Source organism: Cataglyphis hispanica, chromosome 9 (assembly GCF_021464435.1).
Source record: "Cataglyphis hispanica isolate Lineage 1 chromosome 9, ULB_Chis1_1.0, whole genome shotgun sequence".
NCBI classification, from domain to species: domain Eukaryota; kingdom Metazoa; phylum Arthropoda; class Insecta; order Hymenoptera; family Formicidae; genus Cataglyphis; species Cataglyphis hispanica.
Genome location: NC_065962.1, coordinates 1,941,714 through 1,957,948, shown reverse-complemented (window position 1 = coordinate 1,957,948; position 16,235 = coordinate 1,941,714). Strand labels below are relative to the sequence as shown.

Here is a 16,235-nt window from a genome sequence, read left to right as displayed (position 1 = left end):
TGGTTCGATAACTCCGGCTCTTTCCATCTCCTCCACCTCGGCGTCGATAATGGCCTGCATGGCGGGATTGCGTGGCCGATATCGTTGTTTAATCGGTACTTGGCGTTTCAGGCGGATCTGGTGTTCGGCCACTGGTGTTGGTCCGGTGACGGCCTGGAATTTGGGTAGTTCGCTTCCCAGGAATTCGCGTAATCGTTCGTCCTCCTCGGTGGTGCGAGTGGCTAGGCCGCCGGTCATCCCGCAGGTCAGATACTGTTGCTGGCGGTGTGATTGTCGTGGCGGGGCGATGTTCAGCCCTAATCGGCTCCACAAGTCCACTCCGATGAGCATAGCCTCTCGGAGGGACGGCAGGATGGTGAACATGTGCGTGTACGTGCGCCCTTGCAAGCAGAAGAGCGCTCGGATATGGCCTTGCGTCGCGGCATGCGTGCCGTCGACCATCTGAATCTGGCTTTCGGTGAGGGTGGTCTCGAGCCCCCGCTGCTGCATCTTCTCGACCGTCTCGGCGTTTACGAAGGATAGTTCGGAGCCGGAGTCCAGAAGTGCATGGATGGAGAGCCCGTGGACCGTGACGGTCAGGTGCGGCCTTGGCGTGTATTTTACGCTGTGCTGGTCGTCCGGGAGTCGGCCGTAGTGTTCCCGACACGGTTGGCGTTTCCCGGCGGCGGGTGGCAGTCCTTGGTGAGGACCCCGTCCTTCCCGCATTGTGAACAGAACCGTCGAGGGGGGCGCTTGCAATCAAACCGGGTGTGCCCCCTTTGCTTACATCGCCAACAGCATTCTTCCCAGCTGTACATGGCGGCCACGGCGGGTGAGGTCGCGACGCCTTTCGGCGTTTTTCGAAGTTCGCGGGCCTCCTGCTCGATGCCCTCAAACTCGGTGGCCTCCTCGAGCAGATCACCGAGATCGTGTATATCGCGACGTTTCGCGTACCCCTTGTACTTGGGGCGCATGTTTGCGTATATGCGCGTGAGCCTCTGTTCGCGGGTGAACCCCCCGGCGCGGCGCATCATTGTCATCATCGCGTCGGCGTATGGCGCGAATTTCTCGCCCTCGCGCTGTCGCCTATCGGCGATCTGTCGCTCCAACTCCTCCTGGTAGCGCGGCGGGAGGTATCGGCGGCGGAAGGCGCGGCAGAAGTCCGCCCAGGTCTCCCAATCGCGCCGGTTATTGCGGGCCCATGCCAAGGGGTCGCCGCGTAACAGTTCGGACAAACCCCTGAGTAGTTGCATGCCGGAGAATCCGTATTCCTCTCGGAGGTCGGCGGTCCTCTCGAGGAATTTCACGGGGTCGCGGCCGTCAAATGGTCGTCCCCATTTCCTCAGTTGGTTGAGGATCGGGTTGTCCGGCGTGCTGTCGGTGGGGGTGCTTGGTGGCTGCACCTCGATTCGCGGCGTCGAGTGTGAACCGCGGGTTTCCTCGAATTCTTCCGGCGCCTCGACGTATGTGCGCATCCGGCTACGGATCTCGTCGAGCGTGCCGGTCGTGTCGAGGTCGTATGCGGCGGCGATCGCGGCGAGCTTCTCTTTCGAGAGCGTATATAGCCACGTTTTCATAGCGGACGGGCGGTCCGAGCTAACCACGCCTCGAGGGAAAAGAAAAAAAAATTGTGTTTCACGGACAGGTCCCTGTTCGGGCGCCAATTGTAACGGGCCGCTTCACGTGCGGTTTCGAGTGCGCGGACTGCGCAATCGGGATCAGGATTCGTGAAGGGGTTGAAACACAACTTGGACGTGAGTTGGTATATACGTCGTTTATTTGCCACTCGAAGGCAATGGTCAGCTTACAATCGTTCTATGAATCGATATAATAATAGTAACGCACTGTTGTGCCGCCGGCCGAGAGTGTTTTTGCGCGTCTCGTTAAAGGGCCCGGCTCGTGGCGCGGGACGCGTGCGGTGAGACGGGCGCGTGTTGATATGTGTGCCCGTAGGCGCGAGGTACGCGCGGTAAGGCGGGCGCGTGTTAACAATGCGTGTCAATGCTCCGATATCTCGTTGAGCGATATCGTGCGAGCTACGCGAGGTGAGGCGCGGCCGGGTGTTCGGCGCGGACTGCAGGGTGTCAGGCCTGCAGTCGTTCTTATGCGTCGGTATCGGTGACGCGGCGCGTGTTCCCAGCTGAAGATCGTGGGATGCGTCTTTGTGCGGAGTTCGGATGGTCAGGTGTTCGGATCGTGCAGGCTCGAGAATACTCGAGGAAAGCGGCGAACTCGTTCACTCTCTGTCCTTTACGGAGGTTAAGACGGGAGTCGTCTCTAAAACAGTTAGTCGAGAATACTCGACGGAGGCTGCGAACTCAACCTCCGGTTCACTGTCTTTCGACGGCTTGGATCGGTTTCTGGTATTATCTCGGAGCGTACTGCTCGAGCGGATTTCAGGTGCCGGTCTGGTACGATCTGGTGGTCGGTAGGGCTTCTTATACCCTTCCGGAGCGGTCGCGACACCCGCGCCGTTCACATCCCCCTCGGGGTGGGGGAAACGACGTGGGGCCTCCGACGTTGAGCGTTCGGCGTTCGACGTTCGCCGGAAACGTTCTGTGCCGTTCGGCGCTCGATTGTTTATGACAAACAGTGTTTGTCATAAACACTAGCTTTAAAAATAGGGCGCTAAGCGCCTCTGCCCTTGCCCGGCTGATGTTCGCCGGGCGGCAGACTTCCGACGGGCGACGTGTCGGGAACGATGGATAGATGCATCGTTACAAAATTAATAATTCATGTAATTATTTCCGATGTAGTCAAACGGCCGATACTGACAAATATTTTCCAATTACCTCCGGGCTGATTGTCTTTAATAGTATCTCGTCTGTGGTCCTGGAAAATAAAAATTTTTGTGACTATCAAATCGGCCCAGCGGTCCCGGAGGTAACTGGAGAATGTTGACATTATCGGCCGTTTGGTTACATCGAAAATAATTAGATAAATTATTTAATTCATACAGTTATTTTAATTCAGTTATTATTTTATTATTAAAAATACCGACAAGATGTCATTAAAGGCTCATGGTCTTATAGAATTTGGAATTAGTATATTACTTGAAAAGTTTGCCTACTGTAGGTAAGTAAATTTTTGCAATATGTGAATAAAACATTACTTTTACAATAAAATGTTTATTTTGTTGTTCTTGAAGCAGTTACATAAAAAATTTATACATTTTTGATAATAACTGGATGGATTAAAATAACAGCAAATTTTTTTTCCAGTCACACTAAATCCCATAAGATCTTTAATGATATCTCGTATCTGACATTACTTACTTGCACACTTCACCAAAGCCCTCCCACTTTGACTATTATGAATTTTTTTTTTTACCAATCGTTCAGTAGTTTTTCGTTTTGTTGGTAGTATTTGGTACCGCATTCAAAACATTTAGTAGTTTCCTGTTTTTTTATAAAAATATTACCAAATTTTTAATCTTTTATTAGCTTTTTCCTCTTTGACTGTCATGGATTTTTTTTAGCCTCTCAATCTCTCAATCTCTTTTTGCCTCTTCTCCATTGGTGCAAAGTGACCAATTAGAGCAAAGCAGCTTAAACTTATTTCCACACTACGCTTTGCAGCCCCGTATTGGATTCGGATTATGTACTGCAAATTGTCTATCATCCAATCGGAATGAAGTAGCTACTTGGATACTTTGCTCTAATTGGATAGTCAATGATTTGCAATTCGAAGGCTAAAAAAAGATTAAAAATTTGTTAACAATTTTTTTTAAGAAAACGGGCAATTACTAAACATTTTGAATGCGGTACCAAACATTAGCAATCAACGACCAAATGATTGGTAAAAAAAACCCATGACAGTCAAAGTGAGGGGGCTAAAAAAAGATTAAAAATTTATTTGTTTTTCTAAAAAAACAGGAAACTACTAAATATTTTAAATGCGATACCAAACACTACTAATGAACTACCAAAGAATTGGAAAAAAAATTAATAATAGTCAAAGTGAGGGGGCTAACTTTGATGATGTTTATGCACGTATGTGTCAGATATCCTAACCTCCCATTTCACTATCTTAATATCTCATTATCGTATTTGTATTAGTATCAAACATATATATGTGTATACATATATATTTGTAAGTTTTTGCTTTTTATACGAAGTGACATTAAGGGGATCTATAAGGTCTGTTTTATCGATCAAAACGCGAATATTAAGTTAATGTGCATAATCTTTTTGTTTATTATAAATATCGATAAACCCTTTTCCATAATTAAAGTATATATAATAACGTACTCGGGTAGATATGATTTCATATAAAAAGTGAAAAAAATTACAAAATTACAGTTTAGTTATCGGCTTCTGCCGTCAACATTTATTTAATACAAAAAATTTGTAATCTGCACGTGCCTAATCAGTAACAATCCGACTTGGCATTTCATCAAAGAGTACCAGTGAACTTAGAGAAATGAGTTTAGAAGCATTGTAAAAAAAAGATAATGCAATCTAAAATTTTTGTGCATATGTGTGTGTGCGAGATCGAGGCTCAAGAGTAAAACCGCTCAGTAGATTAGTTGCGTGATGTCGCGATAGACAGAGCTGCAATCTTACATGACAAAGACAGACATATTCGTACTATCTTCGTCTCTTTCATGTGTGTAGAGCAAATGCACGTATGCAAAGTACGCATACACTAACATTATTGCAGTTTCTCTATCTTTTTTTCAATCATACACTCTGTCTTTTTCTAATCGCTCGCTCACTATGTACTACGTATCGTTTTATGCTTCTCGCATATTCACTTATACATTCACTTACGCTTCTCTCTCTCTCTCTCTCTCTCTCTCTCTTTCTCTTCTTTTGTTCATTTATTATTCTTTCATTCCTATTATTATATTTTTATATTAGTTCAATATTTATTCTTCTATCTTTCTACACGTAAATAAATAAATAAATAAATTTATGTATTTTTATTTTATACAACATAAATGAAATATACAATACAAGTTATTTTCTTTTTTTATTTTATTACAGTTAAATACAACAAATGTTTATGTTACAAAAACACACACATATATAATACTTTTATTTACAAGTATACAATGTTTCATTTATGCTCTATAAAATAAAGATGAATAAATTAATTTATTATCATGTAGGAAAGAAGAATACAAACAATAAAAATAAAACAAATAAAAGAATATAGTAATGGCAATGAATACAATAAAGAATAAGCAGAGAAAAAAAGAGAGAAAGAAAGAGAAAGAGAAGGAGAACAAAGAGAGAGACAGAGAGAGAGAGAGAGAGAAAGCAGCATGACTAACGTATAAACAAATAAGAGAAAAATGATATATAATTTTGGTGACAATATTATAAAATAAGGATAAGAATGTTAGGATAAAAATAAGGAATTAATCCCTTGTCATACAATGACGTCTGAGAGACGTCATTCATTTTATGTGCCATTGTAGACTTGACGTCTTCGAGACGTCAAAAACTGTCTTCGGCGAAAGTATATTGTTACCGCGCAGTATATTATTAGATTCTTTAACTGTTTCAGTCATGTGTGCACAAAACATAATATAAGAAGTGAAACAACTTGGCAATGTAAAACATGTTTAGTTCCTCTACATATTCCCAAATGTTTTGAGATGTTTCACACATTACAGAATTACTAAGTTATTATTTTATAGTATTACTTAATTATTGTACATTATCAGTATATATCAAACATATTGAAAATTATGTAAATTTAACGTTTTGCATGTGCGCTGTGACGTTGCCGTCCCGCGCACGTCCGTCGGATCCCTCTCCGATCGCTGAGCGCGGAAAACGCATCCGCGCCAGTCTCAAAACATTAGAGCCGTACCGAAATCTCCAGAGGGGCGTTATTTGTCGGATTTATTTCATTTTTTAATTATGATATTATTTCCTTATTTCGATACGACACGGGAGCCTTACCGGAGAAGCGAACACGGCCGCAGCAAAAACAAAGATAACAACAACTTGGAAGAGGACCTTCGGGAGGACGAAAGAAAAACAGCAAAGGAATTATCAACCACCGAATTCAGCAGCGTGGCGAGAAGCGCGAGAGGACGAGGGGGATCCTCGCGCCTCGACGCAGGACCGTGCGGAGACGTATCCCGAAGGATCCCGAAGGAGCTTCACCGCCGCGAGACACGGCGGGAAAAAGAGGAGGTCGGCGAGGGACACCGTTGCGTTCCTCGTTTCCGAGATCCCGGCGGAACTCGCCAAGGCCCTCTCCGAAGGGCCCCGTGGAAAATATATTGATCGCGATCTCGGGGGTGCGCGAGCCCCCGGTACGATCATGAGCGTGCCGCCAAGCGGCTGCCTCGCGTGTTATCGCGTGATTGGCCGTGATAACACGCACCCCGGTTGCGCATCCCCGGCTGGCCCGGCGTTACCGATTCTAGATCGCGGTGCTCCCGGGTCAGACTGGCGCGAGCGTGAAAAAGCGATAGACGTATCGTGGCGAGAAAAATTCGAGAGCGGGTGCGAATAGCGTGAGCGAGAGCGAGGAGGGATCCCGGCTGAGAGCACAGAGGTTGCGAAGGATTGCGGCTGGATCTCGAGAGGCCGAACGGGAGGAAGCTGCCGAGCCCCCAGATTCCCGAGGGAAGAGCATCGTTGCCGGTGAGGTTATCCCGCTATAAAGTAGCCACGCGCGATCGCGATCGGAATCCTTCGTTCTGCCGTCGTGGCCGCGATTTCGCGTTATTTGTGCGTTCGAGCTCGGCTCGAAATTATTGGTGTTTATCGCGTTGGCATTAGCGTAATTGCGATTGTGACACGGCCACGTCGGCAAGCGAAGCGAGCCTCGAAGCGTCTGGATCATTGGTTTCGCGGATTCGATTTATCACCGTGCGTTAGAGTCAGCGTAAGTCGTCTCTCTGGAGATCGCGGCTCGATAATACGGCGTAATCTGATAGTCGCGAAATCTGTCGCCCGTCTAGCGTTTAAGTCCGGTAGATGTGAGTAGTCTGTCGTGCCGTGTGAGTGTGTTTCGCGATCCTGTATGTCGTTGAGTGTGAGTGTGTTTCGCGTGAAAATAATTCGGTTTATGTGTGTCGAATGCATCGTTCGAAGTGGATTAACGATCGAGTGAATTCGCGATTAATGCGTAATAGTGTATGGAGCGTTTCGAGCGATATCTCCGCGGTGCATGTTAAGGACACTGGATGCATGAGGTACTCGTACGGCATGTCGGAATAGCGAGCGAAATACTATCGATCTCGGAGGGGTCCGATAATCAACCTGGTATAAATGCGCTCGGATCCAGGCCCGTTCGACTAGGATTTAAAGGCGTCTTATTCTCTATGGCGCTACGCCGTTTCTAACACTCAGTCTCGCTTCCGCGAATTTATCGACACCGGGCCTAACACAGTTATCGCGGTTTATCATTCGGACGCACCGTTTCTAAATTAATAAAGCTGTTGTTTCTTTTTGTTACGCTGGACGAATTTAATTTCTTTTTCACATGTTTGTCGCTCTATCTGTGTCACCCCTTGCTTCCATATCGCGTAAGTTCAACATCCACCCTGCCCCTCTACCGTTAGGTGAGCTAGTCCGCCCGTGACGAAATCGACTTCTTTCTTCGCGTCTTTTTCGCGCTTATCTCGCGTATTCGACGAAAATTGATACGTGCAAGACCGTATCTGGCGCCCAATTGCAATTCTCGCGAGTATTAGAACTTCGTCACGGCACGCGCGGAACACCTTCCATCCCGTTCCTTCCTGGCGTGTAACCATTTCTCGATTTCCTTGTGTTTTTGACGACGATCGACCTTTTCCCGTATCTCCCGACCGGCGAATCGTACTCCCGTTCGCCGGCGCAACGAAACATCCGCGCGACGAAGAGATCGCGACGGCGGACGCGCTCCGAGCCTGCGAAGGGAAAAGTCGTCGCAGCGCTTTGGTTAAAAAATATATGCGTTCAATTTGTGTGCTGGTTATTTCACACAAGATGCAATTTGCATGTGTGTAAAATATATGCCAGAGGCGATCAATTCGTGAGTTGGTTGTTTTTTCATATCAAATGCGTTTTGCATGTGCGCTTTGGTTAAACAATAAATGCCAGAGACGATCAATTCGTGTGCTGGTTATTTCACACAAGATGCAATTTGCATGTGTGTAAAATATATGCCAGAGGCGATCAATTCGTGTGCTGGTTATTTCACACAAGATGCAATTTGTATGTGTGTTAAAAAATAAATGCCAGAGGCGATCAATTCGTGAGCTGGAGAAAATATTTTGGAAAAATCTCAAAATATGTGTACTTATGTCCTTCTAATATGTAAACATTCACATTTATGTGGTGAAAAAGTTTATAATACTGAGCTCTCGATCATATCAGTTATATCGATATACTAACGATGATAAATATTTATTATCGTATTCATAAAGCTTATTATAATATGCAAAAAAAATATTAAGAAAAAATCTCAATGCAAAGATTATCTTTATTGCAGAGACAAAAAGAATATATGGTTGTGTCTCACAAGAATAGGCGATAGAGGAGTCTACTCTTTATTTACAATATTCAAGATATTCGAATATTCAATATTCAAAATATTTTAAATTCATTATTTTATCGCGATTGAGATAAATGTATTGCAAATGTTTGCAAATTTATACTACAAATACATAAACATTTACATATATATATATATATATATATATATATATATATATATATATATATATATATATATATATACGTGTATAATATATTATATATATGTATACATAAATATGTATATATAAAAATGTGGACACAAGTGTCCAAATGGTATGTCTCTTAAAAAATATATAAAAGAGTACACGTTATTATGTAAGCAATATTCAAATTGTGTTCAATGCAATAAAGACACGCATATATATTTTAATATCAAACGCTTAGATATGTTTGGATACATATGCTAGACGATAAATAAAGCAGTAAAAATATATTGTAATATTCTCATTTGAATATATGGAACACAATGCAAAAATTGCATCTTCTATTATGCATGTTTAAATTAATTTAATACTATCGATAATAGCGGAACTACAAATGCCGGTATTATCGGCAAATTTAGTTACGTTTAGATGAGGGCGCTAACCCATCGGAGTTCACCAATCTCTTAAGGATCCCCTTAAGTAAGTATTCTATCCCCTTAAGTAAGTCTGCTTACATGAAAGAGCGTGAGTATTTAGATGGAGAACAAGTTCTCGGATGTATATAATAATAAAATATATTATAATTAGAAGTGAATATTTCTGTTATATTTTCATATTTTATAATAAGAGTATGTATATGTAACAAGCCTAATAATTTTCAAGTCATTAATCAATCTCTTTTTTTACAATGGGATCTGTATGCTATAAATAATGCATTTTTGGGTCTACATACGCATGACTATTGTGCAATTACAGTATGAGATAATGTTTTTAAGTATTGTATTTTCTGACTGCTCATTCAACCTAAAGAAAGACTGAGTTGATGATGACAATTATATTGGTAAGATTGCTGTATGAATGAAGATCTTAATGTCACGCTGCCTATTTAATATTAATATAACATTATATCATGTTTATTTTCATTTTAAGTAGGCAAAAGTAATAGATCCGAATTAATTTGCAAATCAGAGATCCAGCTTGCGTCGACTGTCTGGAGGGAATCTACTTACAAAGCACAAGAATCTTTTAATCGAGAGTTCAATATTATAGTCTCCGCTAATAGAATCTTGTGATTTGGATGGAATGATCAACGTTCATTCTCTCAATGTGCAGTGTCTGTTGAAACAATAATGATTTCGTACTATTGACATATTAGAAGATTGAGTAAATATATGTATTACTATGTAATTAACAAATACATCTGTGAAGACAGTGCTTTGATTTATCATACCCAAATGAGCCATATTATATTATATATTATATATATATATATATATATATATATATATATATATATATATATTATGTATATTATGTGTATCACAAAGAAAAATCTTATAACATTTTGTTTGTAACAAATTTATCAACTTAACAATTACATTGCAGTTAACATTATTATTTTTCAGAGAAATAATCTTGTATCAATATGAGAATCATGTTTGTAATAACTACATATATGTATACATACCTACATAACTACATATACATATATGTACTGTCTCACATAATGCATATACATACGTTAAAATATTGATTTATTAGAAATATTAGAATAAATATATTTATATATTTATATATCAATATATTTCATATGATCAATGAAGAATTCCATATTCTTTTGCACTTAAAATCTTATGATGCTGTGACATGTTAAATGTAAAAGAATACAGATAAGGTACAATTCTTCATTGTTTATGGATAGTGTACAATACAAATTATACCGATATACATACATATAAACAAAATATAAAATTTTCTAATATTTCTAATAATTTCAATACATGTATATGCATTATGTGAGTCAATACATAGATGTAAACATTCAAGTGTAACGGTCGGTTTTTCCCGAGCGCTGGTGCTGGATAACTCGGCCGGGATCAAGGCTCGGAAGGGTATAGCAAGTATCGTAGCCGGGTGTACAATAAATAAATGTGTTTATTTATGTATGAAAATATGTACAATGGGTGAGTGAGTGTGTATATATATATAAGTGCGTAAGTATGGAATGAGCGTCGGATGCGTGTGCGCGGTATCGCGTATGAATGAGCGTATAAATGACGTATGGCTGCGAGTGTATACGGCGTGTGTCGTATGTGTGTATGTAATATATCTATCTATGAATGTGCGCGTAGAGGACGTATGGTTGTGAGTGTATACAATGTGTGTCGGATGTGTATCGAATATGTGTAACGTGTGTATATTACGGATGACCGGGAGTGACGCGCGAGTGCGTGTCCGTCGGTCAGGCGGAACGGCGGATGCACGGCGGTGGTGCGATTTCGGTGCGTGATGCGCTCGAGTGCACGCGGTAGGGCACTCGTGAGCGGCGCGATCGGACGCGGGAAATCGAACGGTCGTGTGCGATTATCGATACCCGGCGTCGATGGGTGGTAGCACCTATCGGCCGGGTAATTGTAATGGCGCGCGGTAATGCCTACGCGAGGGGCGGGAGCCTCACGTCTTGGCGAATCGCGTATTGCCAAATTCGGGGCGTAGGACGGTCTCACGGCCCTACGCGCGCGGATTTCGTTGCCGTATTAATGGCGAGTCTCGGGCGGCTTTATGCCGGCGCGCGAAATACTTCGCGATATTTGTTCCGGATTTGCAAGGATGGGTTTGCAGCGGATCAGGAGCGTTCGGCAGACGGGAATATCCGTCGGTGGCGGGTAATTTCCCACCGCTTGAGTAGTTGCCGGACGATCGGTAGTTTGGTAGGAGCGCTTACTTTTGGCGAGATGCTGGGAAAGCCCAGCAGAGGCGGAGTACTCCCAACCTCGATCTTGCTCGTAAGCGTCTAGGTATGCGGATTGCTCTGAGCGTCTTGCCGACTTCAGAGCACGGATGAGATTCTCTCTTTTAGCCGGTGGAGCGTCTTTTTATACCCGGCGTCGGCGGTATCGCATCGGCGCGATAATTGTTTTCCAACAATTCGGTTGAGCCCGACCGCGGCTCGGGAAGTTTCGGAAACGGTCGGAGCGGTTTCCCGAGCGCGCGAGCCGAGCTCCGGTACGGTGTGCCGACCCGTTTATAAACAGTAAACAAATTATCATATATTTGTTTTCGCTCACCGCTTTAAACTATAATAGGGCGCGTAGCGCCTTCGCTCAAATGGTCCCTTGACTGATGGGCGTGGGACGGCGGTCGGTTTGCGGCGTCCGGCGGGTGGACGGCCGCGTAACGATGGTCGTATCGTTACACAAGTATAGTATAATTATTACAAATATAATTATATTGATACAAGTTTTCTCTAAAAAATAATGTGTTCATGTGTACATTCCAATATAATTGTAAAATTAATAAATTGGTTAAAAACGAAATGTTATAAGAATTTTCTTTTGATAAAAATAATATGCATATTATTCATCTGCCGAATTGGACCCGTCCTGATTTCGTCTTCGCTGCACTCACCATTCTAAGCGACAACAAAGAGAACTTCTTCAGGTGTAACCGAATCATCTAAACCAATAAGACGAATTTCTCCTTTAATCGTTGGTCTTACTTTGGCTTGGTCCTTGAGTATTTCTTTAAGTTTAGTTTCTAGTACTTTAGCGCGATCTTGACCATCAGGACCAATGACTTCTATGAGCATGCCGCCATTAGCTGCTCTCCTGATCTTAGTGGCTTTTATTTGTAACTCATCTAGTGATATATTTGCTCTGGCCTTCTTAAGCATTTTGGCGTAGGTAAGATCCTCTCTTTAACTGGTAACAAGTATCGCCGCAGTTTTCGATGGTCTGCGTAAGTTCCTGAATTTACCATCTAACAATTTATTTATTTTGTTCCGGCTAAATTTCTCCAGCCCGGTTTGCCGCCTCATTTCTATCTACCTTTTAACTTGGCCTGTTTTCCTTCGGGATGTCACCTCACTTCATCCCCCCTCATCCGTGAGCCCATCTGTGCCCTTGTTATCAGTGTCATTACCGTTGTTCCCAGGGTTTTCTACATTAGCTATAGGGACCCTAGGAGGGACAATTCTAATGTCAGAAATTATTCGAGGTCTGTTTCTAGGAGTTCGCTGAGGAAGGGAGGAAACTGTAATCTCAATTCCGCTGTCACGCCTAGAAGCTGGATCGCTAGTCGATTCCCTAATTTTCCTAATTTCCGCTTTTTTCTTAATTAGTTCACTAATTTGCCGATTAATATTGATCTCACTAATTATTTTGTTTTCTAATCCTTTTTTATTTTTATTCTTATTTTTAGGTTTGTGGGTCGCAGTCCAGTCTATAGGTCTTTTAAAATGTTCAGTTGCCGAATCAACTACGCGAGGTTCCATGCACTCAGGTAAGTTCGCAGGTAGGTCGTCCGTGCCCGTTCCAATGTCCACCGTATCGCAGGAAACCTCCTGGTTACCTTCCTTGTTTTTTAGTTTCCTCAATTTCCATTCAATAATTCTTTTAACGTTGACGGCGCTTTTTTCTCCTTCTTCCGCGTCATCTAATCTACTTCTGAGCTCGTCCACCTCTTTCCTTAGATCCTCAACTAAATTTTGCAGCTTTTCAATTTCTTTCTCCTTAAGAACTTCCTTGAGCTTAAAGCTTTGGATTTGTGAGGTTAATTCCTTATTTTTCAATTTTAGGAACGGTGGATCACCAATAGCCTCCGATTTATAAATAAGGGTGTTCATTACTTCTTTAGCTTTTTCAATCTCCTTCCGCAACTTGCCGCTAATGCTACCCTGAATATTTTTACACTTGGCGCGCATGCTCTCAACCCTAGCAAGGTTATCTAAGCCCATGGCTCCAACATTAATGGCACCCATGATCCTCAATTCTTGAGAAGCAAAATCCTTGTCCGTTTCCTCTTCATCCGAGGAAATAAGACTGATTCTCTTTGTTTTATAAGTTCTCTTACTGCTGCTGGTTTCAGGACCAGAGCCGTCAGTGGACATATTGTCCTGGGAGCCTCCAGACGAAGATATCCTGCTGTTGTCCGCCCCTAGCTGTGGTTTCTTTTTCCTAGGTCTGAATTGCTTAGGAGACACCGAAGCCAGTTTTCGAGTGACAGCACCTCTCGGCTCATCTTCATCACTGGATGAATTGACACCAGGAGATTCACTTGCCTTTCTTTTAATCTTCGGAGCCTCCTGAATTATTGACGAGGTCGGTACTTTGCTCGGTCCAGGTATAGCCGAACTGTCCACCTCCAAATGTCCAGAACAGTCAGCAAACTCCAACTCCAGTGGGTCCCCCAAATCCAGGTCAGCGATAGCAGATTTATCCTCCCCGCCCGCTGCCAACAGGGGAGTAAGCCCTATACTCGATGAAGACGGGTGGGTCCCAGGGACTGTAAGACCTACGCGCCTGTTGCTGGAGTTCCGATCCTCCTGCGATGGTTACATATTTTCCAAATCCTTGTTCAAGTCCATTTCGTGTATGTAGTGGTTTCTTATTCGGGGTATCCTTCCCCTAGGACGGCTAGCTTCACCACGCCTATGAGCCCGTCCCGCCCATCTATTATGCGAAGGTCCAATCAAAAATCCGTTCTTAGTTACCCTAGAGCTTGCAGAGTTCGTCATAGTGGTGTGTGACGCCAGTGCCAGCGATCCATTAACCCGAGTGATCAACATCCCAGGTAAGTCCAGAGTTTCATCCGGAAAATATTCCCGAGGATCCGTGTTACTGTGGTGCATAATCCATGTTGATTCGGAAAAATTACTAGAATCCCCCAAATAGGGACTAGTCTCCGTGACGTTCCCGAATTTATCATTGGCACAGTCATCAAGGGGCCCCATGCTGGTGAAAAACTCTTGTAGAAGATCAATCTTCCGATGCAGATCCTGAATTATTATATCCTGTAGATTGATTTTATGTACAGTATATATCCGGATCAACTCAATGTTGACCGTTCTATCGTGAAGATCCTCAACAAAGTCAATGGCTGTGTTGATTGCATAATGCAATCTGGATTCGAGCTCTTCGGAAGCTTCCTTGAACAGTGCTAATAAAGTTTCAACAACCCGATCAAAATCCTGCTTTGTGCTAAACTTACGGGTTTCTAGGGAATTTTCACACACCATACTAGCTGAGACAACGTCTCGGTCCGATAGCCCTTCGCCGGATGACGATGGAGGGGGGGGGCAAGGGACCAGAGGTCCTCCCCCGCCGAACACTGGAAGCTCCGAAAATCCCTGTGTTAGTACGTTTAGTTTACAGTTTTGTCCTGCCATAGTATATTAATATCCTTACATTAAGTTTACGTCTGATCAGGTATGACACATTATACAGTTTTTCACTAAACAACTACATGTTTAGCGATAAGCTGTCTCGCTCGATAATGTTAGTACAGATTTTGCGTACCGCTTTAAAGAATAACCGATAGCATGGCCCGCTTGGTCAATGCCTCCATCTAGCAGCCATCAAAGAGCTGTTATGCTACTCAGTATTTACTATCTATGATCACAAAATTAATGCTACAATAAGTTAGCTTTTAACCCATCAAGATGACGCACAAGCGCATTCCACCGGCCAATCAGGTCCCCGATACAGACGAAGACGGCTTCATGCGCTAATTATAATACTAATTTCGCTAATTTTGCTAATTTAACGTGGTGTCACAACTTATTTAGCATTTATTCATACATTATCTTCATTATCTTTATCCCTAGTCAGTGGATATGGCAAATAACTAGAGAGGTGAGCCCCCATACTCAAGGATCCACAAAGCAGCATTACGTCCGCGAATGATCTGTAACTCGTGATGATGACGTTTTTCAAAATTGTGCCGATTGGAATATTTGTTCGCTGCACTCGATCAACTAACACAGTTTATTTTTAAATATCATCATTTCCTATGTGATTTGACGGCTCGTTTATGAGATCAATAATCTATTTAAATTTTTAATAATGTTCTGCTCATCTCTGTGTTATACTCGTAAAAATTGAGGTAAAAAAATTAATCATTTTTCAATAATTTTTTCATAAAAGCTTTAGAAAACCATAAATTAAAGTATTAGAAAGCCAGCTTAAATAACTCTTATCTTATCATTAGTTTTTAAAAGCTCTTTTTCACATTTTTTAGTTCATGTCTGTTCAATGTCTTTCCTGTCAAAAGTAAGCAGAGATCACTTTTTGCCAATTTTTATCTTATTAATCAATTATATAATCCTTAATTTATATAAAAAAGGATCATCAGTTTTCATAAAAAAGAAAATGGCTGATAAATTTAGAAAGATTTTCATTTGTGACATAGATTCGAGAGCGAGATATTTTTCCGGAAAGATTTGCTCAATTATTTGTAACGATAAATTTTGTGGCTTGACTTCCATTTAGCACCGGCTTTCACCCTTATTGCATCCCACGTATCGTTAATATTTCATGTGGTGGATTTTAGCGGAGCGGGCAGATGAGAGATTGCACCGTAAAACCACAGTCAAAATGGGCATTCGGGTGATCCAGCGAACCGCAAAACCACCATTACCTTCAACAACTATATACAGTGTGCCTCCGTCTCAAGTACCATCGATCGGTTCGAGAACCCAAGGATGCAAAACAAGAGTGGAGTTCGCAGAAAATGAAATCATCGAAGATGACGGTTTGTTAGCATTTAATAAAATAGATATTATATAGATTTCAAATTCATTTATTTTTAGTTTATTCATTATCTATACGTATTATTTATCTCGTCT

The 16,235-nt window shown here is 42.4% G+C and overlaps 1 protein-coding gene across 1 annotated transcript in view; it reads left to right on the top strand.

Moving 5' to 3' along the window:
* LOC126851862 (phosrestin-2-like) overlaps positions 1–16,235 on the top strand; it is a 29,025-nt gene that overhangs the window by 1,851 nt on the left and 10,939 nt on the right. Inside the window, exon 3 of the mRNA XM_050596202.1 lies at positions 15,941–16,141. Within this exon, the coding sequence (XP_050452159.1) occupies positions 15,941–16,141 (201 nt within the window). The remainder of the gene's footprint in view (positions 1–15,940; positions 16,142–16,235) is intronic.